This window comes from Palaemon carinicauda, chromosome 33 (genome assembly GCF_036898095.1).
Source record: "Palaemon carinicauda isolate YSFRI2023 chromosome 33, ASM3689809v2, whole genome shotgun sequence".
NCBI lineage: Eukaryota > Metazoa > Arthropoda > Malacostraca > Decapoda > Palaemonidae > Palaemon > Palaemon carinicauda.
In genome coordinates this window covers 62,828,812-62,852,588 of record NC_090757.1, presented here as the reverse complement: position 1 = coordinate 62,852,588, position 23,777 = coordinate 62,828,812, and the positions used below count along the sequence as shown (strand labels likewise).

The 23,777-nt window shown below is 44.2% G+C and overlaps 1 protein-coding gene across 4 annotated transcripts in view; it reads left to right on the top strand.

The window, feature by feature from the left end:
* Positions 1–23,777, top strand: part of LOC137625967 (late secretory pathway protein AVL9 homolog) — a 463,937-nt gene that overhangs the window by 223,774 nt on the left and 216,386 nt on the right. For 3 of the 4 annotated variants that reach the window (XM_068357038.1, XM_068357039.1, XM_068357036.1), the window contains one exon: positions 14,084–14,249. In XM_068357038.1, coding sequence (XP_068213139.1) covers positions 14,084–14,249 — 166 coding nt within the window. The remainder of the gene's footprint in view (positions 1–14,083; positions 14,250–23,777) is intronic. The other variant, XM_068357037.1, reaches the window with a different exon arrangement.

Here is a 23,777-nt window from a genome sequence, read left to right as displayed (position 1 = left end):
GTTATCGCACAGGCGTTCGATGGTCTCTGGTCTTGACGAGTTATCGCTTAGGCGGTCTCCCATTCATAGTGTCCAACGCCAGGTTGATTTTGATGAGTCGCGTCAGAGAGTTTTGGTTGACCAGTTTTCGCTTTCTGGTCGTGTGGAAGAACATCGGCGTCGACAAGTGGACGAGACGCGTCAACGGTTTGAAGTAGTGGATCGCCCGCGTCAACAACTTGTGGACGCGTCACGTCAAAACATCGATTCGCAGCGTCGACATCTTGACAGCTTTGATCGTTCGCGTCAACAGTGTTCGGACTCTACGCGTCCTCTCTGCGATCTTCGGCAGTTGCCTTCTGATTCCAAGCGTCATTCTGTTCAACAGCAGTCGGATCCTAAGCGGTCTAGGCAGTTATTTGTTGAAGAAGATCGTCTACCCGTCCGTGTTTCGCGTCAATCTACTTCTACTTCTCCCCGTCAGGTGGATGCAGATGTTGGCTTTGACAGGCAGTCCCATCCAGACTTTGATCCTTCGGTTCAGGCTGCAGCAGTTGCTGCACTGCCAGAAGACGAACTTGAGGAAAAGTTGAATGAGGATGATCCTATTGAGGAAGTCTCTGAGAATGAGGAGGAGAAGCATTATCAACATGCTGTGGATCTTCGCAAGTTTATGTTGATTCTTACTGGAATTTTCCCGGATCAGTTTACTCCTGTGGCCCCTCGTTCTCCGCCTTCTGAGTTCATCTTAGGTAAAGCTACCAAGGTTCCAGTTTATACCAAGATGGTTCTTTCTCGATCCTCTAAACGGGCCTTGAAATTAATGGGTTCCTGGTTGGACTCCAAGAAATCTTTTGGCAAGACGGCCTTTGCCTTTCCTCCCGCTAGGTTAGCTTCTAAATCTAGTGTGTGGTACGAGACTGGTGAAGTGTTGGGCTTGAGTTTTTTTTCGTCTGCCCAAGGGGATTTTTCAAGTTTGGTAGATGCTTCTCGTCGTCTTGCCTTAAGGAAAACGAAGATTTGGTGGTCCATTCCAGAGTTCGACCATTTGCTTAAAGGTCTGTTCAGGGCCTTCGAAGTGTTTAATTTCTTAGACTGGGCTCTGGGGGCTTTGAGTAAGAGGGTCTCAGATATGACGGAAACGGACACTAGTGGACTGGTTCATTTAATGTCCTGCTTGGACAAAGGTGTGAGGGATGGCTCCAACGAGCTTGCTGCCTTGTTTACGGCTGGAATCCTCAAGAAAAGGGCCACGATGTGCTCTTTTCTCTCTGCAGGAGTGTCTCCCTACCAGAAAACGGGCCTTCTTTTCGCACCTTTGGCTAATACCTTATTTCCGCAAGAATTGGTAGGCGAGGTGGCTACTGCCCTCACGCAGAAGGCCACGCATGACTTGGTTACTAATACGACAAGGAAAGTTTTGCCGTCGTCGTTTTCCTCTCGTAAACCTAAGGAATCCTCTTCTGGTTTTCGACCTCAGTCCTTTCGTGGGAAGTCCTCTGGAAGAGGCTCTTTCAAACCAGAAGGAAGGAAGCCTAGAGGCAGAGGGGGCAAGTCCGGCCGAGGTAAAGTCTGACTGCCCTTTCCTTCAGACAGCAGTGGGTGCCAGGTTGACTCACTTCTGGGAGGCTTGGGAGAGGAATGGAGCGGACCCCTGGTCCGTCCAAGTGTTAAAGGAGGGTTACAAGATCCCCTTCCTGGCAAATCCTCCTTTAGTCGCAGATCCGGTGGATCTTTCGCCCAAATACAGAGAGGGACCCAAGAAGCAAGCCATGCGCCTTCAGACGTCTCTTTTATTAAAGAAGCAAGCAATAGAGGAAGTGCAGGATGTTACGTCTCCGGGGTTTTACAACCGCCTTTTCCTAGTACCCAAGAGTTCCGGGGAGTGGAGACCGGTTCTGGACGTAAGTGTGCTAAATGGTTACTTCCAAAATTCGACGTTCACTATGGAGACTCAGAAAACAGTTCTGGCGGCTGTGAGGAAGGACGATTGGATGGTCTCTATAGATCTTCAGGACGCCTATTTCCACCTTTCGATTCATCCCAGCTGCAGACGTTATCTGAGGTTCATGGACGGAAACAAGGTCTTCCAGTTCAGGGCTCTTTGTTTCGGACTCTGCACGGCTCCTCTATTGTTTACCAAGATCATGCTGAATGTGGCAAGCATGCTGCATTCGAGGGCAATCAGGGCCTCTCTGTATCTGGACGATTGGCTGATAAGAGCCTCCTCAGCCAATTGTTGTTTGAAGGACCTCAAGATGACTTTGGATCTCTCCAGAGAACTGGGCCTCCTGGTGAGCTCGAAAAAATCGCAACTGACTCCATCCCAGGAGATTCTTTATTTGGGGATGGAGATTCACAGTCGGAGTTTTCGGGCTTTTCCGTCGTCGGTGAGAATCCAGGCAGCCCTCCTAAAAGTCCAAACGTTCCTGAAGAGAGATCTTTGCTCCGTAAGAGATTGGATGAGCCTTCTGGGGACACTCTCATCATTAGAGAAGTTCGTGACCCTGGGGAGGTTGCACTTGCGTCCTCTTCAGTTTCATCTCAATCGCCATTGGAAGAAAGGGGACAACCTCGACAGGGATTGCATTCCCATCTCGGTTTCCATCAAGTCTCATCTTCAATGGTGGGACAACGAGCCCAGACTGAAAGAAGGCTTGTCTTTACTTCAGAAGAGCCCAGACCTCGTGTTGTGTTCCGACGCCTCCAACTCGGGGTGGGGAGCCACTCTAGAGAAGAAGGAGCTTTCGGGGACTTGGACGGTGGAGCAAACATCTCTCCACATCAATCAAAAGGAGCTTTTGGCTATTCATCTGGCTCTCATAGGCTTCGAAAAGCAGATCAGGGGCAAAGTGGTCCAAGTCAATGCGGACAGCACGACAGCTCTGCCCTATATTGTGAAACAAGGCGGGACCCACTCTTGGCCTCTGTACGAGATTGCAAGACTGCTTCTCGTTTGGGCAGAGGAAAGGAAGGTGACTCTTTTGACTCGATTCATCCAGGGGGTCAACAATGTGAGCGCAGACAGACTCAGCAGGGAAGGTCAGGTTCTCTCCACAGAGTGGATTCTGCACCCGGACATCTGCAAGAGTCTGTGGCGGTTATGGGGTCGACCTCTCGTGGATCTCTTTGCCTCCGCAAAGACCAAAAGGCTGGAGTGTTACTGCTCTCCGGTTCCGGATCCCGAAGCTTTGCACATAGACGCCTTTCTGATGAACTGGTCACACATGGAGGTTTATGCTTTCCCTCCGTTCAAGATTCTTTACAAAGTGATTCAGAAGTTCATTTCCCACGAAGAGACCAGAATGACACTGATAGCTCCGTTCTGGCCGTCAAGGAGCTGGTTTCCAGAGGTACTGGAATGGATGGTGGATTTCCCGAGAAGCCTTCCCATGAGACCCGATCTTCTCAGACAACCTCACTTGGCCCGAAATCATCTAAACCTCCGAGCTCTATGTCTGACTGCCTTCAGACTATCGAAAAACTCGCTAGAGCTAGAGGATTTTTGAAGAAGGTAGCCAAGGCAATTGCGAGGGCAAGGAGGTCTTCAATCATCAAGGTGTATCAGTCCAAGTGGGAGTTATTCAGGGAGTGGTGTAGGACTAACGCGATTTCCTCTTCCAGTACCTCTCTTTCCCAAATAGCAGATTTTTTCTTGGACCTTAAAGTTAAGCATAACTTCTCGTCATCTACTATTAAAGGTTACAGGAGTATGTTGGCAACGGTTTTTAGACACAGGAACCTAGACCTTTCTAATAATAAGGATCTACAAGATTTGCTTAGGTCTTTTGATACGACCAAGAAGATTAAAACAGCTCCCCTTGCCTGGAATTGGGATGTTGTCCTTAAATTTCTCATGAGTGACAGATTTGAGCCTTTACACTCGGTTTCATTTAAGGATTTAACCTTGAAAACTTTTTCTGGTTACCCTTGCCACTGCTAAAAGAGTTAGTGAGGTACACGCTTTAAGCAGGAACATTGGTTTTCGGAATGGAAAAGCCATTTGTTCTTTGCAACTGGGGTTTCTGGCCAAGAATGAAAACCCTTCTCGGCCATGGCCCAAATCCTTCGAGATTTCTAACCTTTCTGATTTGGCTGGCGGTGAATTGGAAAGGGTACTCTGTCCAGTTAGAGCGCTACGGCTTTATGTGGACAGGACTAAGAATCTGAGGGGTAACTCAGACGCTCTGTGGTGTGCAGTTCGGAAACCCTCGATGCCCATGTCTAAGAATGCCTTGTCTTTTTTCATTAGATTGTTGATTCGAGAAGCTCATGCTCAGTGTGATGAGTCGGATCAGAGGCTTCTCAAAGTCAAGACACATGAAGTCAGAGCGGTAGCGACTTCAGTGGCCTTTAAACAGAACCGTTCTCTGCAAAGTCTGATGGATACAACATTTTGGAAAAGTAAGTCTGTTTTTGCATCCCATTATTTGAGAAATGTTCAGACTCGCTATGAGGACTTTTTTACGTTGGGTCCTTTTATAGCGGCAAATGCGTTAGTAGGTGAATGATCTACCACTACGTTCCCTTTTTCCTAATACCCCTTTTCTATCTCTTGGAACTCGTTTGTTATGGTTGTTTGTGGAGATTGGTCGTCAGTCTTCCGCAATCTTTGATTTGGTTAGGTGGTCTATTTGTTCCTTGAGTGCACCCAGAACAAGGGTATTGGTTGAGGTTCTGTCATGTTATAGGTGGTTGTACCGTTTGACAGCTCCTAGAGATTTTCAGCCCGAGTGGATTACTGGATCTCTTAAGGATAGCGGACGAAATGAGGCAGAGTATCATTGCTGTCAGCTTCCTTATCAGGTGAGAACCGCTTAAGTTTATTGTATGTAACCCTTAAGTGAATTTTCTATATGTAGCTGTCTCTGACCCGCCACCAAGGAGTGTCAATCAGCTCTTTTATATAACCAGCAGGTAAGTTTTATATTTAAAAATGATATTTTCATAATAAAATAAATTTTTGAATATACTTACCCGCTGGTTATATAAATTTAACACCCACCCTCCTCCCCTCTAGAGACTACCTATGGTATGGCTATGAGGCATGTAAGAACTGGAGATGGTGTTGTTCCACCTGAGCTACCGCTAGGGTGCGGTTGGTACACCTGCCGTATCTTCGATAGCGCGAGATTTGAATTTCTGCCAGGGCGTCAGGGGACTTCAGCTCTTTTATATAACCAGCGGGTAAGTATATTCAAAAATTTATTTTATTATGAAAACCTCATTTTATCAATATTTTCTTCGCATATGTCATTGTTTTATTTTCCTATTTCATAGAATATCATATGCTTTATCAAAGCATTTTTGTATTGTATTTTTAAATTTCGGAAGCATTTTAACAATCAGGAATAACTTAAATTCTTTTGTTTACCATTGGTTGTGATCATTTGATTTAAAGGTCTGGTCTGGTCTGTCCTGTCTGTCTGTGCCTTTCTGTCTTTGTCTGTGTGTATCTGTGTGTCTCTGTCGATCTGTCTTTTATTTCTATGTCTGGCTGTCTATTTGTCTGTCTGTGTCTGTCTTTGTCTTTTTGTGTGTGTTTCTGTCTGTCTGGTCTGGTCTGTCTGTCTCTGGCTGTCTGTGTCTCTCTGTTGGTGTCTCTTTCTGTCTCTGTCTGTCTGTCTCTCTGCCTGCCTGCTTAGCAGAAATATTTGTTTCCTTAGAAAGTGTCAGGTAAATACTACACATACTGTAAACTTTTTCTTTGCATAAATCTATGTTCGATCGTAGACTGGGATTAAAATGTTATTCGGTTTCATCAGCTGATCTGTAGCTTTAGCTGATAGCAAAACGTATATGTACTGTAAGATGTCTACAATAATCCTGGTTTTTTATGTTATCTGAACTTTGTTTAATTTTTTTTTTGTACTTTTCTATTATCAATTCAAGATGTATTTTAAAAAGTGCAATTACCAATTTTTTATTTTGGTTTTTGTGTCAGCTGTTTTCAAGGTCACGACGGTATCATGATTATGCTCACATATAGTTAACAGAGTATTGTTGATGTGATTTAGCTCTCTATCTTGTAATCCTTGAAGAAAAGAGGAGCATGGTTGAATGAACTCTTGATCAGTTTCTTATTAAATTGCACGTTGAACAACAACAACAATGAGGAATCAGCTGTTGGCGCTGAGGATCCACAGCCGTCTACGTACGTGATGTAAACAAAGATATTGAATGTAAATATTAATAAGTGTAACAAAGTTTATTTTACATTATTGCAAAATAATTATAACAATTTGCTATTTAACCATACAATATCTTTCTATTTTACACTATCTTATAGCAAAACACATTCACAAACAGCCCACGATGTACTTCAAAAATGCTAAATTGTAAAGATGCGCACTTACAAGTATGGATGTACACTTATTCGTAAAATTAGATTACTTTTTTCTGTAATAGATTAAAAACCAAAATTTGTTTGTAAGTTTAAATCAATTATTATTAACCATATATTATTCAAATTGCATTTATGAATAAGATACAGAATTAGGAATGGTTATTTGTGGTTAAGCCTAGTGACAAGTAAATTAGACTTACGTTGTTTTTCAATTTGAGTCGCTTCTTCTGAAACCAATTAATGATGTAAGGTGATGTATACCTGTACACCATTGACAGAGACTCCTTGGACAACAGTTGTCTCTGCACTGGAATTCTCCAGTGGCAGCTTAAGACATTCTGGTCTCAACACGAAGACCCTCAAGATCTTTAGGTACCATTAGGATTGTAGCAGAAGAGAGACCTGTGTTGGGGGGTATCAAATACCAACCTTTTATCTCCTTCCCTGGACTTTATGATCTTCATAGATACACCAAATGAAGGGTGGGAGCTCATCTGTTGCAGCACACCATCTCCGGACTATGGACTGAAGCCAAGCAACACTGCTGCATAAACCTTCTATAGATGAGCAAACTTTCTAGCTCCCAAACACTTCCAACAGCTCCTTTCTGGACACTGCGGTGTTAAGCGACAACACCACAGTGGTGGCTTACGTAACCAAGTAAGGAGGTATTTTTTCTCAGCCCTTCTGCCATCTGGCTGTGGAGATAATTAGATGGACGGAAGATAACTGGTTGACCCTCTCAGCCTATTTCATACCAGGCTAGAGAAACATCTTGGCAGACAAACTGAGCAGGAAAAGTTGGGTAGTTGGCACAGAGGGGATTTTTAATCAACAGATAGCCAACAAAGTCCTGACTTGTGGGGTTCGCCGACAGTAGTCTTTTCGTGACATCTCTCAACCACAAACTACCTGTGTAATGCTCCCTAGTACCAGATCCACAAGCATTCCTAAAAGATCTCTTTCAACTCCTGGGGGACAACCTAGACATCTATGCATTTCCCCCCTTCTGCCTAGTAAGGAGGCTTCTGAACAAAGTTCAGTTATCTCAAATCCTATTGATGACCTTAATAGCTCCGATGTCGCAACAGGCAGAATGGTTTCCAGACCTTCCATACCTGCTCACAAAGGCACCTAGGGAACTCCCTCCACTTCCTGAGCTACTCAAACAACCACATGTTCAGATTTTCCACAGACGAGTATCTTCGCTACGTCTTCATGCTTGGTGTTTATCCAGCAACTCTTCACTGCATGAGGTTTTTCGCAACCAGTTGCGAGGAGAGTGGCTAGATACCTCCTAGAGTCATCTGTCGCAGTGTACCAAGCGAAGTAGACTATATTCTATGGTTGGTGTCGTGGAAGGGGCAATCCTCCACTCAGTGCCACTATTCCAACTATAGTGGAATTCTTGTTATATCTCATGGAGGAAAAATTTTGTTCAGTGTTGTCAGTGAAAGGCTATTGCTCAACCTTAAGCCTTGCTTTTAAACTGAATGGAGTTGACATTTCCTCCTCGAAGGAATTATCTCTCTTCATACATAGTTTCGAGTTATCTTACCCCCAGTCGGAAGTCAGACCACCTCTGTGGAATGTAGTACAAGTACTGCAATTTCTGAAAGGAACACCTTATGAACCTCTTAGTCAGACTTCAGAACACGACCTGACTCTAAAGACGGTTTTCCTCGTAGACCTGGCCTCTTCAAAGAGAGTCAGCAAGCTACACAGTCTGTCCTTGATGTCACCCATTCAAGGGGATGAGGGCAAGTGACACTAAAGTTTGTCCCCGAGTTTATTACCTAGTCTCAAAATCCATCAGCAGCAGATCCTAGTTTCGGGCCCTTCCGGATTGAGAGTCTCCCTACTATAACAAATGATCCAGATCGACTGGTGTTATGCCCTGTAAGGGCGCTTAGGAAATACCTTGATAGATCTGATTGAGCACGATCATAGATCAATACATGTAGACTGTTTCCCAGCACAGGTAAAGTCAAGAGGAAGGTACAAGGAATTCAATATCTTCCTGGATCAGGAAAGCCATCGAACGAATCCTCCAAGCGGACTCGCCTCCTCTTGACAGTACACCCAGAGCTCATGATGTCAGGGGCATTAGTACATCCCTGGTATTCACAATAGCTTCAATATGACGCACGTCTTACAGGCAAGCTCGTGAAATGACAGTCTACTTTCACCGGCCATTACCTGCGAGACGTAACCCTCGGGAGCCTCAACACATGCTCCATAGGTCCTGTAGTGGATGCATAAAATATGAACAGTAATACCGCAGTTCCCTAGTAGGATAAGTAGCAGTTGGTGGAGCGCAGAAGTTACCAACTGTAAGTCTAGTATGATACGCAAGGACTGGCCCTTCACCCTTCATTCTCCCTTCTCTTGGGGCTTGAGCAAACCGAGGAACTCTGTAAGCTGACCTCCTCTGACTGTAGATGGGTATCATCATCCCTTGCTCAGCATCAATGACCTTAGATGTCAAGATGTCAGAAAACTTTAAATCAATCAATCGTCCCTTGCATATCCTAATATAAGCATATATATTATTACATCCCTGTTCTCTGAGCGAGGTAGGTGTCGGGTGATGTGCAGGTAAGAAAAGCATAGCCAAGTGAAGTCTTACCTTTACGAGTCACATTGCATAGGGGTCACACCTTCACACAATTGCTCAGGCCATTATCTCTCCTTGGAAGTTAGCGAGATGATAGAGTGTACTGTACTCTTCCTCAGCCCATTCGAATTATAAGTCACACCCCGCGTCAGGAACCAGCCAATTGGTCTTGGACTTCCACCCACCTAAGTGTTAGTCTCCTTAGTAAAGAGCTGAAAGGTTTGTATTTGGTGCCGGAACAAATGACAAATTTGGAAATAATTTATATTTTTCCTAAGCATACAAACCTGAAGTTCTTCACACATATGGGTCCCTCGTCACCTACCCCCAGAAAGTCCTGGCTGCAATTTCAAAGTGGCTTGTATTGGCTACTGCATGTATGAGCGGGGTGGTGGCTCTACCTCCCGTCTCCCCACCGCTAACCAGTGGAAGGGAGTAACACCTTGCTAAAAGTTTTATGGTTAGTTTCAGCTGTCGCCAAAATGTATCTCCATAGAAAAGAGCTTCAGGTTTGTATTGTTTAGAAAAATACAAATTATTTCCAAATTGGTCATTTTGTTGAAAAGTATACAGAGATTGGTTTGGTGGTGACTAGTTTAATGAGTCATAATGGTGATTTTTTGTTTATTTTTTGTTTTACCTTGTACTAAAGTTGTGTTAATAATGTACAATTAACATCTGAAAAGTAGTAAGAACTAAAATACCATGATAGAAAGCACAGGAAAAGCATATAGTGCTGTACAGTGGGTTACCTAGTGCAGTAGTCAACTGCAGGTAGGTAATGGTTGTTGTGTTGGCAGGTTTTGAGTTGACCCAGCCTAGGACAGCAAGTATTTGCAAATTTGTGCTTTTTGTGCCTGTCTCTGTTACCTAACTGTTGGCAAAAGTGGAGCTGACTGTATTTCTTTAGATATTATTGTGTTTGTGTTTCATCAAAGCATTTTTACCTCCGCCAATGAAGTTGGAGAGAAGGTTATGTTTTGCTGTAGATTGTCTGTTTGTTTATTTGTTTGTGTGTGAACAACTTCCTGGCCACAATTTTACTCATAGAGTAGTGAAATTTCCAGAGGTTAATTGTTATGTAGAGACATGGAAGCGATTCAGTTTTAAAAGTCCTAGGTAAAGGTCAAGATCAAGCAAAAGATCATGAAATAAGCTGCCATGGTAAAGGTCTGCACTCTACTGAGTGCCTCTCTAGTTGTATTCTATTTTTCAATAAATCAGTCGATTTGCCAGAAATATGACATCACCAGACTTACTTCTTTTCTTAAATTTATTCCAAGTACTGGAGTACTGTGGTCATAAGAACTGATACAGACCACTGCTACAATAGGTATTGTTACTCAATGTTTCGATGATGAGAGTGATAAGATTACTCGGTAACTCACCAAAAGGAAACCACTTGATTTGCCATCATGCCTTCTTCCAGAAATATGACGTCACAGGACTTGTGATGTGAACTGGACAAAGAATGACTTGCGAAATATGTAAAACCCACTTCTTTTTTTTTGCAAGCAATATAAGAAAATAGTAACTTACCAAGCAAAAGTATTTAATTTTCATAATGTAAAAGAAAATATATTTCTAGGAAAATATTTGCCCTGTTAGAGTACTTTCATTAGATAAATATCGATCTACTATAAGAGATGAAATAAAACTAGCGTAGAGTTAAATTTACGCATAGTAGTACTGATAGCAACTGAGAGAGACGAATGAAATACTTTGTAACGTTACTTAATATTTTGATAATGGGAATACTAATAGTAAAGGTCAGCCTATCCTATTTGAAGGAAATCACTCTATTTGCACTTTTGCTTTCTACCGGAAATATGACGTCACCAGGCATATGATATGAACTCAACAGATATTAAAACTTTTCCTAATGTATTTTTTATTTAAGATGGATACTGTATATTATTAATAAAAGAAAATACTAAATTACCAAGGGAAATTCATTCAGTTTTATAAAAGAAAATAGATTATTTATAAGAAAATATTTGTCCTAGTACTATAGTGTACTATTTCCGACATACTTGTGACGTTATCACAGTAAAAAAGTGGTTGTAAAGTCAAACAGTCATCCACGACTACCTGTACTACAAGTAGGGGTTCAAAATATAAGGGTCTCCAGGGGCTGAGTAGGAAAAACAAAATAAAAAGAGAAACGCATTTGAAAATTGTCAACTTTCAAACACTCATGTCTCTGCAATTTATGAACGAATTAAAAAAAGTTTTAGGGTGTACAGTATGTATATCCAAGTACCGTTTTTAATGTGAAAAGAAGAATGATTTTGAGAAGACATTGAAGCAATAAGAAATAAATAACACCTGGAGCTCCAGAGTCCCTTAGTACTGTGAATGCTTCAAATTTAATATCCTGTACTGTATTCTTGGTCTTTGTATGGTTCAAACACCATTACCATTCGTTAGGAAAAAGACGATTGATGGAAGCCCTGTTTGTTTGTCTTATGGACCACTGAGTCTACAGTGGCAATTTCCCTAGATCTTGCAATTATCTTAAAACTTCTTGGTTGCTGGAAAGCATTTAAGTCACTTACTCCTACTTAGATCATCATTTCATTTCAGCATTGTCTTTTTTATATTATAATTTGTGGGGAATACAGTACTGATAACTCATATCCAGGTAATGCCCATCCTTTGCCAGTTTCAGGGTTTTCTCCATCACTTTGTATTGTAGTATGACAAGTAGCCTTTTTTTACGCCTTTGTATCAGAAAGCAACACTACCTTATCTGTATCATCTTTTTTTTCTTTGCCTATAGCTTGAATAATGTGTGGCCCATCCAGGTAGTGTTGACCTACCATCTGCTTCCTTTCTGGTCCAGCCTGCTTATTCAGCTGTGGCTGGGTCTTTGTGTTACCAGCTTCCAAAGAAAGCTTCAGGGGGAGCTCTTCCTACCAGTCCTTTGGATTTGACTATAGCAGGGTCTTTGGGTTACCAGCTTCCTTGGGAGGCTCCAGGTTACTCTTCTTTCTATTGCTGTGGACTCAATGTGGCTGGACTTTGAGTTTACCAGCTTCTAAGGAAGGCTCAGATTTTAAGACAAGATTTTTACCCAGTTTTTTCTGTATTTCAACATTATGTTCAAAACTGAGTATGAATTCAGATTGTAGAATTTTGTGTTCAATTAAGATGGTTAAGGTTTATCTAGACACAGTTGATGGCATTAGGAAAAAGTCCCATATTTATTTTGTAGGGTTAGATTGCCCTTATGAATAATCCTCTGACCTTTCTTATTAAAGGTTTAGTGACTGAATTCATGCTGTGTTGCACTTGGAAGTTAGGGGTCATGATATTAGGAGTGCTGTTACTCAATTTCTGCATATGGAATGGACGCTGGACCGAAGTTATTTTCAGGAGGTTTTGAACTATTTCCAGATCTCCAAATAGCCCTGTTCACTACGAAAGAGAACCACAAACTTCTGCTATATGTAGTTCCAAAAGTGAACTCTCAAGCAGTGGCAAGAAGGCTTTGAATTTATATTGGAACAGATGATTTGTGATCTATCTGGTTCTCTGACAATTTGATTTTATAAGCTTTGAATATCCTTCAGGGTTTTTCAGGGACAGCTGTACTATAGCACCATTTTGGCCCAACAGCCCATGGCATCCACTGCTTCAGCATCTGCCACAAGAATTCACCTGCTTTGGTTTGCACAGCTGTATCAGAAAGTAGGAAGGCAGTCTACCTTCTCTTTCTCCTTTCTGACCAAGAACTTAAATTCTTCATTTTCTCTCGGGTATTTTTGGGAAAGATTTTTCAGCTCTCAATTTGACTTTTTTGATAAGCTGTAAGAGGTCCTCATGCTCAAGACAATACCAGTGTGTGCGTGGAAGACATGGATGGCATTTGTATGGAGTTAGTCGTCAGTTACCCTGGACTTCTCTGCTTCCCTTTTGGTCCACCTCTTTGAGGATAGGAAGCTCCAGCAATTAACTATACGGTCATATAATTATGTCTTAACAGAACCTCTCAAGCATGTCTTTGATGTGGATCTTGACTTGGACATGTTTCATAGGATTACCAAGTCTTTTGCATAGCATAGACCATCTCTTCCAACTCCTGTGGTTTCTTGGTCCTAGAGTTCTTGAGTTTTTTGGTTGGATTTGATAACTCCACAATTCCTCTTAAAGAACCATTACAAATAGCTACATTTTTAACAGCCTTATCTTCAGGTGCAAGAGTTGGTGAACTGGCTGCCTTTTATCAGAAATTCATTACGATATCCCAGGTCATCTTGTAATCCTGAATTTGGATTTTCTTTTTCTAACCAAAATGAAAAGCCTCTTGATAGACGGGATCCACTTTATATCTCGGCTTTTGGGTCTGAAGATGGCAACCTCTGTCTGGTTTAGTCCTTAAAATTATATTTACATAGATCCACATCTTCAGAAGATACTGATCTGTTTAAAACACCTGGCAACAAGCCCCTTTAATAGAGGCTAACTTAATGACCACCTTATTTAAAAAGCTGATCCTGTCTCCATCCATAAAAACCACAATGTGAGAAAAATTGCTACTACACTAACATTCAATTTAGTTTAGACTGGGCATAGTGTTCATTAAACACTATCTGAAACAAATCCAAGCAGTATAACATTCATGTGGGGTACTTGGTGCATTCATAACCCCTGCAGGGGTAGTCTGGAGAGAAGGACCAAACCACCAGGTCCTTCAAGCAGCCAGTATTCCTCATTTAATCATGCGAGGTAAGAGTCAGACTCATAAGTTTGTCTTCTTACTCTTAGGAACATGTGCATGAGCTGTAGATTGGGCTTGGTGAATATTGTATAAAAAGAAAAGTACAGTATTTATTTTGCATGTAAGGAAAATTTTTAGGTAAAATATTTTCTGTATGTTTATTTAGATGTCGATACAGCTCTATCAAAGTTATCACTATCTAAATTTTCATAATTTAGAAATTTAAGTAACTTTTATATCTGGCTTGAGTTTTGTAAGCACAGCATAGTCTTAATTTACCAAAAACAGAACAAAAAAACTGTAAAGTTGTGAGCTATGGGAGAGTAGAAGATACTGTATGTGGGTATGTATTGTAACTAGTTTTATCAGATTTTCTATTGGCAAAAATTGATTTTCAAGTATTTTAATTTTTTTTCAGGAGGCAGGTGGTGGGGAAGAAAGTCTTTCCAGTTCAGTCAGCTCAAATAAAATACATCTTCATAATATGGAAGATACTTCTGAACCAACAAAAATTATCAATGTTACTAATGAAGAAACTTTACCTATGGGAGAAGCAGGAGCAGATGGTATCGGTATGTCTAAATGTGAGCTCAATTTATACTCTAAAAGTTATGATTTTGATAATATTTTGCATGCTTTAGAGTAAGATGGAAGGAAAATCCTAAATGCCATGAAGATAGAATATGTGATATGATTATTTATGTTTTATGAATTTTTTCTCACCAGAAATTCATTAGCCTACATAATATAATAGCCATTTTTGTGCTATGAAAACATTCCAAATACTGTACTTTAGTCCCTGTTAAAATAAAAGGACAGTTGAGCAATAATACTCTTTGTGCGTACAGAAATCTCCATGTTTTTGCAGCAGAGTTAAGCCAGGCTGACACTTGCACGACTTTTTGCCACGAATTTGTCGCGGCAATTTGTTACATTTTGTGGCACGAACTGGGAGGTTCCCGCATTGTTCACGACGAGTTCACGCATAGTTCACGAATAGTTCACGAATGCGTGCCCGTTCGTGTTCACATTGACACGAACTGGCACGACGAGTTTAAGACGAGTTCACGCATAGTTTGCGCACTTCCCGCATTGGCACGACGAGTTCACGCAATGCGGATGGTGTCGTGCCGACTTGGCCACGCCATATAAAAACGGGGCTTCTCCAACCCGAGGACATTCTTGGATTGGCTGTGGAAGAGACAACAATGCTTACTGTCAGAGACACCATTGCAAAGAGGAGAAGATACCTATACCTGGCAGCTGCTCTAGCCATTGTTGGAGAGCAGCAGAAAAGGCTGGCAGAGGAAGAAGAGAAACAAAAGGCAACCCCACCTCGAAGAAAGATACAAAGGAAAGTGTGGGTCAGGGAATGGTTAACCAGAAGGCACGAGTTTGGACAGTATGACAGTCTACTGACTGAACTCCACAAGGAAGATCAAAGGGGCTACAAAAATTACCTCATAATCACACCTGACCTGTTCCAAGAGATGGTTGAGAAGTTAATCCCTCACCTGCAGAAGCAGTCCACCTTCATGAGGGAACCGCTTCAAGTTGGACTCAAGCTGGCTGCCACCTTCCGCTTTTTAGCCACTGGAAATTCCTATCAAAGTCTGCAGGACAGCTTCAGGGTTGAAGCAAGTACCATCTGCAAGTTCATACCTGAGGTGTGTAAAGCCATCATCGCGGTCTACAAGGACGAAGTGCTGCGCTGCCCCAAAACTGAAGAGGACTGGAAGGAAGTTGCAGCCAGGTTCAGCTCCAGATGGAATTACCACAACTGTCTGGGGGCTGTGGATGGAAAGCACATTGCCTTAAAGAAGCCACACAATGCTGGCTCTTACTACTACAACTACAAGGGCTTCCACAGCATTGTACTGATGGTAGTGGCAGATGCTACCTACAAGTTCCTCTATGTGGATGTTGGGGCAGAGGGTGGTGCGTCGGATGGAGGAACATGGAGCAACTGTACCCAGCATGATGCTGTAGAAGACAACAGAGCTGGAGTGCCTCAACCAGAACCACTCCCTAATGATGACCACCCAGTGCCCTATCACTTCGTAGGGGATGACGCCTTTGCTCTCCGAACCTGGAGGATGAAACCATTCTCCCATCGGTCACAAGTCCTACGAGAACGCATATATAGCTACAGGTTGTCTCGTGCCCGACGTGTCGTTGAGAATGCCTTTGGAATTTTAAGTCAAAGGTTCCATTGCTTCTACACAACGATGCAGCAGTCCCCAACACCATCAACCTGATCACCATGTGTGCCTGTGTCCTGCAACACCTCATCCTCATCAGATACCCACTACGAAGATCCGGACACACATGATCTGATCCCTGGTGGATGGAGGACTGAGCAACACCTGCAGGGGCTGGTGCCTCTAAATGGCCATCATACCCAGAAGGATGCAAAGGATCAGCGAGACTACCTTTCACATTACTACATGTCCCCTGCTGGTGCTGTCCCTTGGCAAGAGAGAATTGTAGTAGCTCCATGAGCTGCATCCAGAGTTGTTCCATTTTTTAAATAAAAGAAACGTATCTTTTTTGTGTGTATTTTTTTGTTGCCCTTTATTTTTTTAAATAAGAAAGCATTTTAACAGCAGACATCAAATATGTACAAGTATCACAGTCCAATTATTTACAATTGTTTTGAAATAAGAAAGCATTTTATTTACATTAAAACAGCAAACATCAAATATGTACAAGTATCACAGTCCAATTATTTACAAATATTTACAAGTGTCACATCTCATCTCTGTCAGTGTCCTTGCTGATAGTTTTACCGCTGCGTGGGGATGCCTCCTGGACTGGTGGGGTGTTGAGTTCCTTGGAGGTGTAGAGGGGTGAGGGTGACATGCCCTCTTCTAGGTTACTCTCGATGGACCCCAGGGTCAGGACCGGGAAGCTGAGTGGTGTCAGAGGTGTCTTGAATGTGGCTGACAGCGATGACAATGAAGGTGTTGGTGAAGGAGCCTGGACAAGGGTGGGTGACGATAATGAAGTTGATGGTGAAGGAACCTGGACAAGGGTGGCTGACGGTGGAGGTGGCATCCTTGGTTGTCACTCTGTGGTACGGAGCCAGGAAGACTGGCCTGAATACTGTGGTGACTGGGGCGGCATCCAGGATGGATGACTGGCTGGACAATGCTGCTGCTGCTGCTCTGGCAGTGCCTGCAAGGTTGCTGGTTGAGGTGGATGCCAGAAATGCGGCTGCTGAGGGGGCTGCCAAGGTTGCTGCTGTTGTGGGCCTGGCCAGGTCATCATGATTGGTTGTTGATGTGGCTGCTGGAAGACCTGACACCGCTGCCTGTAGCGGTGTACAAGGTTGAGGCAGTCTATCTGGAATTCATGCCAGTAGTCCTCTGGGATGGCATGCATGTGGCCTTCCAGCAGGCACGAAAAATCGTGAACGATCTTGTGCTGGCCGGTGAACAAGGTCCCCAAGGAATCTGCTTTGGACATGATCTGAAACATACAAACATTGTTACAATTTAGTACAGCATTTCAATGCAACATATTGCACATTCTATGTCAAAAACAATGGATGAAACTGGAATACAATCTACATGTAGACATTGGGATTCTCATATTTTCCACTACAGTACTGATGTCCTTGTGGGACACCCAGGTGTCGCTGGGTGTGGTGTCTGTTGTTGGGCTGGACCGCTTCCCCTTGCCCTTGTCCTTCCAGGTGCTAGTAGATGCTTGGCTGTGGGAACCTGTGGACCTCACTTCATCATCGTCTCCGTCGCTGACCGTCACTGCACCTGACTCTGAGCCAGCAAACTGCTCACTGGGGACTGTCTCTCCCCGGACGATGTGTTGTATGAGGAAAGACCATGTCTCCATGATCTGGTCCTCACGAGCACTCCTTTGCGGCTGGCCAGCTCCACTCTTCTTCTTCTTCTTCATAACCTTCCCCACCCTGGTCCTCAAGTTCTCGTAACGCTTCTTGCATTGGGCACCAGTGGCAGGAGGCTCCAGCCGCCCTCCAAGTTGTTCCCACCGGCTGTTCTTGGCTACCACGTTGATCCACTCCTTGTGCTTCTTGTCAAACAGCATGGGGTTCTCCTTCACAAGGTCGGTCAACCTAGTCTTTGCCTCTTCTGTCCAGTGGTAGTCAGGGATTTCTTTCTTTGACATCCGGACCCGCTTCTTCTGCTTCATCTCGTCCTCACTGGATGGCTGTCTCTGGCTTATATCCTGCTGTGTCTCCGGGATCACGAGATCGAGACTTGATATTGATGAGTGAGGAGAATTATCTCTATCAGCGGTCTCTGCCTCTAGCCTGTTGGCTTCTGGCCTTCTCCCCCTTCCTTTTCTCAGCTTTTTAGGCATGTTGTCTCTTCGCTGGCGAGCTCTGGAATGGCGAGCAGTGTCCTCGAAGCTCTATATATACCCCCAACACCGACGCGAGCGCACTGTCGCGGAGTAGTCGTGAACTAGCGTGAACTGGTCGTGAACTGGCGTGAACTGGTCGTGAACTGGCGTGAACTGGTCGTAAACTGGTCGTAAACTGGTCGTGAACTGGTCGTGAACTCCTCATGCCATGCGCAAACTGTTCGTGAAGTGTGTAAACTAGTCGTGAACTGCTCGTGCCATCAATGCGTGAAGTACACGGGACCATGTCAGTGGGAAGGCGCAGCCACGCTGCGATGCACTCATATTCTTGAACATGGCGTCAATTACTCGTGAACTCGATGTGAACTGTTCGTGAACTATTCGTGGCAGTTCGTGACAGTCGTGGTATGGCACGCATTGCCACGCACTGGCACGCATCCTCCCGCATCGTCCCGACGAGTTCACGACGCGTTCATGAACAGTTCGCGCATAGTTCACGAAAATTTTGTCGTGACCAAAATTTTGAACATTTCAAACTTCTCGCCACGACATGCCACGATGTCACGACAGGTTCACGACGAGTTCACTCCAGTTCACGACAAGTTCACGCCAGTTCACGACTCGAGTCGTGACAATGCGTGCCACAAATTCGTGCAATTGTCAGGGTACCTTTGGGCGTTCTTTATGCATTCATGAACATAGTTATTTCTGGGGCGGCCTGTGACGGCCGGTGAAAGGTCCTTCTTTGTACCTTTCCTAATATAAATCTTCCAAATATACTAGAGAAAGATAAAAGCATGGAATGCAGAGGTTACAACCCTCGCGCGAACACCTTGTAGGTGTCGTGTATTAAACAAAGGCGTCCGAAAACCACTATTCACAGGCTGTCTTCCATTTAGATAATCCCTTCATCAATGGGGAGGGCCGTGACAGGCCCTAGAGAACATAGTTGAACTACCCCACCGACACCTACCACGCACGCCCTCTAGGTCATCCTTCTGATTTTGGACTTGCCCGCAAGTTGAGATTGTTTTTGCACAGTGTTTTTCGAAGTGTTTCTCGTTAATTCAACATGACTGACGTTGCTACTTCACCCTTACCAATGTTAAGTACCATAGTTTGTTTTGACAGCTTATTGCAGTACCGGGCATTTGTTCTGTTTCCAGTTTTGGAAGCGATTGTCCTGCTTCGGTATCGGCAGCCATTTTGGGTTATGTTCGCTTCGGTAAATTTTCAAGTTATTATTGCCCATCTGGTACTCTGTCATCTAGGTTATATCACTTACGTTTTATGACCATTTGTATTATCATTAATTATTATTAGTTTTTACTATGGTATTTATTTGCTAGCAAGTCCAATTTGGACCTACGAAGAATAGCAATTTAGTCTGTTAGTTTTGTACTCGCCTCGGGAAGGCTCGATTTAGACTATATCTTTGTTTATTTGTTTTGTTGTCGTTATTCTTCGTTCTTGGTTATTACAATTGCTAAGAAAAAAGCAATCAATTTTATTATATTTCTTATCATATTATTGTGTGATGTTGGTTTTTTATCATGTAACCTTGAGAGCGAGAGCATAGAGTGCTCGTTTCCTGTTCTACAGATATGAGTTACCCCTTCTCTCGTTTTCTTTGTTAGCTCGAGTAAGAGAGGTGAATTTCCCGTTTTCCGTTTTTATACGATCACGAGTTATTCAGGCCTCCTCTTATTATCCGAGTTGATGATAGTACGTTTAATGTTATACTGTACTCGTTTTATTGATGTGGTTACTGTTAATATAGCTAGCACTATTAATAGGTACGTTAGTGTATGAGTCATTAATTGGGGTCGTTTTATACCGACACCCTTAGCTCCGCCTTGAGTTATACTCCCCTATAATGGATACTCATTGGGTGAGAACTAGTCAGATATTTGGAGTGCAACGGTGAAATCCGGCACTCAGACTCCGGCTGAGGCCTTTTGCACACGAACCTTTGTCATGTTTGATCACAATTACACTATTACGGCCCCTTTTTCATCGAATCTCCGGCTTCACTGGAGATAACACAGACATTCAGAATTGAGGTTAATGTTATCGTACCGGTGACAGTCACGATATCACGATGACGGGCCTTTGCTACCGGATCTCCGGTACAAACAGAGATCAATCACGTTCAGAACCGAAGTTAACAATGTGATACCGATGAAGATTATAGATTCATGTTACGTGGTTACTGATTATTAATATAATTTCTTAATATATTAAGGTGCTAGCTACTACCATACTCACACATAATTAAGATTTAGTGTTTTCTGTGGATTCATATGTCACTGACCAGTATCTCAAGTAACATCCAGACTTATGTCTTCTTTCTTTTACAGAAAGTCCGCTGCGCTGCCTAGGGCTGCTCCGCTGCCTTTACTGATCCCATGGGCCATGATCTATGCCGGTCCCATGCCCATTGCGCCATATCCTTCTCTCGGGAACCGGGACAAGCCCCCTACATGATATGGTTCCCGGAGTCATGCATGCTCTGCTATGAGCTGTCATCCCTACTCCTGAGCGAGGAGGTAAGTTGGTTCTAGTTTGTTCCTGTTAATATCCTTTGCGAGGAATTAATTGGTCTTTATATATTTACATCAGTTTTTGCTTCATCATTAATCCCCTCTCCTCTTTCAGGCTGATGATGAATCTCTCCGGGAGGCAAGAGCTACTCTCCGTCCTTGGGTGTCAGGTTTTGGGAGGAATGCGCCGTCTGGCGCACCCTATCTCCTTGATGGAGACATGGCTTCTCGCCTATTCCCAGGCTCTACTACTGCAGCAGTTCCACCGGAGACAGCGGCCCCGTTAATTGAGGTGGTTAGAGCAACCATTCTAACGGAGGAAGAGGTTTTAGTGACGGAGGCCGAGCCCTTTCTAGATCTGGATGACGAACCCATGGATGAGCAGGTAGGTGGTGTTGAGTTGGTGGACCCCCTTTCACCCCACACTCCTTCCTCTACTACTTCCTTTCACGGCTTTGATAAACCTACGGCTTCTCCTCGAGGTCCCTCCGTTCCTGTACAACCCAAGGTGAAGCCACTACGTACCTTTAAGCCTTCAGCTTTGCCATTATCAGTGTCACCGGTCCCGGGACCCTCAAAGGATCCTGATGTTCATATTACTGTACCTAAAACCGTGACTCCTAAAAAGTCGAAGTCCGCTAAGTCCAGGGCTTCGTTAGAGCGCTTTATCCGCCGCCATGGTCAGGGATATTGTGAAAGAACAGATACAACAGCATCTACAACAACAGTCTAGGACAGACCAAGGAGCTATGACGGAGCTCAAAGATATGGTGGCGAGTCTCATCCGTTCCGGAACTCAGATGCCTCCTCCTTCAGCCCTGGACGCATCGAAGTTACCCCCTTCGAGAAAAACAACCCTTGGAGGTTTGCCTTACATGCTCCATATATTGATGGTGCCATAACTCTGGAGGGCATAGGCACCCGTCCTCTAGAGGACCTAGAATTTTATCCTCCGGGACTAGAATTCCCATTCAACGGCTTCATCCGATTGAAAGAACATGCCTTGGTTAGGTTAGACAAGGTACCGAAGGAAACGGTAATATTTCCTAAAGAGCAGGCCCAAGCTCTCTGGGCCAGGACGTTGTCAGACTGGGGGTGCACTAATTCCAAGCTCACCCCACACAAAGGAGCCTACACCATATTTACAGCCTCTCCAGTTATTACCTTGCCTATTACAGATAAAGTGGCAGCTCTTACTTTTCAAGCTATCAAAGAAGGTTCTGTCATGCCGGCTCTTAAAGAGACGGATCCCACCTCCATGCTCATTCCGAGTACCGTTACTATCTGGGATGATGCCCCCTCTACTTTCACAGTAGGGAAGTTAGACCCAGACTGCGCCTCTAATCTGTTTTCCGAGAAGCTTCCCAAATTACCAGAAAATCTTCTCAAGACTGAGTTTGAGGCACGGAATAGGTTAGCTAGGTCTCTCCACTCCATTACCTCCGTGGAGTCTCTAGCCTCGCTTTATCCGACCGAGACCTTGTTCCGGGTATTCACAAAGAACCTGTCTCTGTCCTTCCAAATCAACTTACACGAGTTTTGTTCGGCTCGGGTTAGTTGCAGGAAACACGTTCTATCTGAGGCCTCGATCAGGCATGAACCGAACAGACTGATAGCTTCCCCCTGCTGGGGTAAGAACCTTTTTCCTCAGGAGGAGGTGAACAAGGTACTACAAGACGCTGCGAGAGCAAACCAAAATTTGCAAGCGAGGTGGGGCCTCACTGCCAAAAGGAGGGTTGAGGTTCAAAAGCAAACCTTCTTCAGGAAGAAACAGAGGTTTGCCCCTTACAAGACGAGCCGAGGTCACTACCAGCAATCGTCAGTTACCCACTCGTCTTCAGTGTCTCCCGCTGCTTCGTCACCTCTACAACCGAAGCACCCTCAACAGGTGGTCTACCTCACTGCTCCCCCAGGTACCCAACCCAACCCCGTTTGGATGCCCTCACCCGCATACAACCCTAGCTACGAACCCTCAGGTCCCTTTCGTGGACACCAGAGAGGTAGCTACAGGGCTAGAGGACAGTTCCGTCAACGAGGCGGACCTAGGACAAGGGGTTCTCGAGGAGGGAAGGGACCCATATTCACTCCCTCGCAATGATATAGTCCCGGTAGGGGGGAGACTTTACCCCTTTCGAGGCCATTGGACCTTCAGTCCGTGGGCTCACAGAATAGTCTCCAAAGGCTTGGGGTGGAAATGGTCACAAGGTTCTCCTCCTCCACCAGTGGCCTTCTTCCAGAGACCCACTACCATTCTGAGAGAGTACACCACCGAGTTACTAAAGAAAAAAGCAATCAAACGGGTTCGATCGCTGAAGTTCCAAGGCCACCTGTTCACAGTTCCGAAGAAAGGCTCGTCAGCATTGAGAGTGGTCCTGGACTTGTCAAAGCTAAATTCTTACATCCTCTGCGACAGGTTCCGGATGTTGACCATCTCTCAGGTACGGACCCTGCTTCCCCGTGGGGCCGTCACCACCTCTATCGATCTTACCGACGCCTATTATCACGTAGCAATAGCTTGAAACTTCTCTCCTTACCTAGGTTTCCGTCTAGGCAGGAAAGCCTTTGCGTTCAAAGTCATGCCCTTTGGCCTCAACATTGCACCCAGGATATTCACGAAACTGGGAGAGACAGTGTTAGAACAACTCAGGAACCAAGGGATTCAGATCGTTGCTTATCTGGACGATTGGCTTATTTGGGCTCGGTCAGCCCTGGAATGCAACAGAGCTACGAAGAAAGTACTTCGTTTTCTCGCCGACCTGGGATTTCGGGTCAATCTCCAAAAATCCCGCCTACTACCATCAGACCGCTTCGATTGCTTAGGCATACAGTGGGACCTTGCACGGCACAAGCTGGCTCTACCTCCCAAAAAGGTAAGAGAAATAGCTTCCAAGATCAAGAATTTTCTCAAACACAAACAGGTGTCCAGAAGAGCCTTAGAAAGAATCCTCGGCCTTCTTCAATTCGCTTCAGTAACAGATCGACTATTGAAAGCCAAACTCAAAGACATCAATCGAGTTTGGAGAAAGAGAGCCACAGTACCTTTAAGAGACAAGGTCTCGAAGATCCCCTCTGTCTTGAAAATGAGACTACAGCCATGGTCCGAACCGAAGAACCTCTCCAAATTGGTTCCTCTTCAATTCCCACCCCCACAAGTGACAATTTATACAGACGCGTCTCTGAGTGGATGGGGGGGGGGGTTACTACGAACGGCAGCTGTTTCAG